Raw genomic sequence first — 2,725 nt, forward strand, 5'->3', positions numbered from 1 at the left:
ATCCTTGCCAATTCTCATGTTGTGGTTAGTGATTAGGATAGAGATCCTTGACCACCAAACCTTGCCAAGACCGCTTTGTAATTTACATTTCTATTGCCATATACTTTTCTTGTTTCTTATCCAAAATCCCAAAATATACAACTCATAACCAATAACAAGAACAATACCCTAAAATTCCTTTGAGAGACGACCCGAGGTTCAAATACTTCGGTTTAGAGATTTTAGGGGTTTGTACTTGTGACAAACAAAATTTTTGTATGAAAGGATTATTGTTGGTTTAGAAATTATACTTTGCAACGAGACTTCATTAGTGAAATTCTATACCATCAAAATCCATTCATCACACAGCTGTTAGTCGAATGACTTGTTGCTTGATGAAACTTACAATAAGGCTTTCCTTTTAAATCTTTCACAGAAAGCAAAGTTCTACCCTCAGGTAAAATTAACTGTTTATCTTTAAGCAACACATCAAAAATCTTATCAGATTTCGAAATATCAAAACTATATTTCTTTCTATTTTTTAGTTTTGATTCATTCGACTTTTCACTATTTGGCAATTTCTTCAACAAGGAACAAACATATGGAGGGCCTTTCTTAAGTTCGGCCAAATCGATTTCTGTTTCGAAATCGAATTCCTCTTCGGAAGACTCCATTGTTACATAAGCAACTTTTTCTTTTCGAGAAAAAGGTTTACTCTTCAATCTTTGTTCACTCCTATATTTTTCTTTTTCTTTTTTCATAAGCTCGGTCTGTTGAACCTTTTCAGCTAAATGGGCTAAATCGGGAATATGCACATTAAGCAGTTTTCTGCGTATATAAAACCCTAACCCCATAGTTGCTATTTTCACTATCTCATTCTCAGGTAATGACACATAGCATCTACTTCTGGCATTTTTGAAACGTATTAAATAATCATCAATGGTCTCACCATCTTCACGTTTCAAAGCTACTAAACCGGTAACTGCAACGTTCATTTCACCTCGATAAAACTGAGCATGAAAAGCAGTTTCTAACTGATTCCATGTTGCAATCGAATTTGGTCTAAGATTCGAGAACCAAGTAAATGCATTCTTCGTCAATGACAAAGGAAAAAAAATTCATTTTCAAATTTTCATCATTAGCTAAATTCCCGATCTCAACAAAATAACGAGCAACATGTTCAGTAGTTGATTCTCTAACTTCACCAGCAAATTTTGTGGTTATCTTTGGATTTTTTATCCCTTTTGGCACTTCTGCCATTTGGACCACTTGGGGAAAAGCAGACACAAAATGTGGTTGATTCATAAAACCAACATTCAATCCAACCCGATTTAAAACCTCTTCTACGATTCTAGTGACTTGATAGCGTTCGCCACCACGCAATCTGGCTAAAAAGTCATCAGCATTTTGACCCCGGGGAACCACGTGAGGATTTTCTCGATTTGGAATATTGTTTTGATTTTGAAAAATATTTTCCATCCTTTCGTTATTTCCCCTGGCATTATGCCTTTCACCTTCATCATAATCAACAATTCGAGCAATCCTCTCGACTTGTCTAGCAAGACGCTCGAATCTTGAATCATGATCAGCCATCATGGGATTCAGAATTGTAGTCATTTGCTGAGTCAATAAATTGACCAAATCATGATGACTTTCCTCCACTTGTTGTCGATATGCCGCCATCGAATTCACAGCATTCGAAGTAGAGCCCACATTAAAATCACGAGAATACTTAGAAGGCTGTTGTGGGTTTTGAACATTATTTACTCCATTTACATCCCCAAAGCGGACAGGTGGCGCAAAACCACCCACCGGTAGGGTATAACCAGGAGGAAGACCATAAGGAGGGCAACCAGTAGTTAATGGAGGTTAATATGGTGGCACAGGACCACGTGGACGAATATTTCGTCCAATATTTCCAATTTGAATAGTCGTAATGACTATACTTTCAGTTCTGATTGCACCTTCCGAATGTGAAGATACGTCGGCTTGTTGCAGGGACACTGGTATGCTATCATTGGTGGACGAACCACCATTCACATTGGATAATTCATCAGCCATGTGAATGATCTTCCCACTTCGTAATCGCATACACTAAAAATTACTGGAAAGAATATTTATCTGACACACTTTGATTTAAAAACCGTCCCACCGGGTGTGCCAATTTGTTTTGTCGATTTTTAGCAAATCGATGGTGGTTCGATATCTAGTGGTCTGGGAGCGAAACTTACTCCTCTGTGCGAGTACCAGTTTTCTAAAAGTGCATCAAAAGCGTCCTCAATTAGACCAAGATTGGGAATTAAAATAAATTAAAAATTGATAAATTAAAGAAAAGAATAAAATGAAGGTTTTCGAAAAGAAAATATGTTAATAACGGAAAGGTTTGTGTTGAAATTAAAGGAAAACGTTAAAATGCCTTTAACTGAATCAATCAAAAGTAAACAAAGCAGAAATGTAAATTGGACAAAGATGAAGATAAAGAATACTTGGAAAATAAACTTGCTTAAAACATAAAGTTTACAAGGAAATAATCTGAAAGAATGAAACGATGGAAGGAACCCTACAGAAAAGTTACTTGATTGCAGACTCAGGAATTCCCTGGGATGTGAGTGTGCTTGAGTGTTTTCTGAGTAAAAGTTCCAACCCTTATTCACTAATACTTCTTAGTATTTATAGGCTAACCTTACATAACTGACAATTAATTTACAATTAATTACAATTAATTACAATTAAATACGAAATTTTA

The 2,725-nt window shown here is 35.9% G+C and overlaps 1 protein-coding gene across 1 annotated transcript; it reads right to left on the reverse strand.

Annotated features, from left to right (window-relative positions):
* Positions 1-326: 326 nt before the first annotated feature.
* On the reverse strand, positions 327-1,662 carry LOC107615681 (uncharacterized). Its single transcript, XM_088499071.1, has 2 exons — positions 1,180-1,662; positions 327-1,070 (listed from the first exon to the last, which is right to left on the reverse strand). Exons 1-2 carry the CDS (start codon positions 1,660-1,662, stop codon positions 327-329), a joined length of 1,227 nt encoding a protein of 408 aa, XP_088355197.1.
* Positions 1,663-2,725: the final 1,063 nt, after the last annotated feature.

Source organism: Arachis ipaensis, chromosome B9 (assembly GCF_059453495.1).
Source record: "Arachis ipaensis isolate K30076 ecotype BB chromosome B9, ASM5945349v1, whole genome shotgun sequence".
In the NCBI taxonomy this organism is placed as follows: Eukaryota; Viridiplantae; Streptophyta; class Magnoliopsida; order Fabales; family Fabaceae; genus Arachis; species Arachis ipaensis.

Bases quoted from the DNA above. Each gene is read 5' to 3' on its own strand.
- LOC107615681 (XM_088499071.1), bottom strand. From the start codon at position 1,662: ATGGCGGCATATCGACAACAAGTGGAGGAAAGTCATCATGATTTGGTC. The intron at 1,071-1,179 runs GTTAGAGAATCA...TCATTGACGAAG, and splicing joins CCACAAAATTTGCTGGTGAA to AATGCATTTACTTGGTTCTC.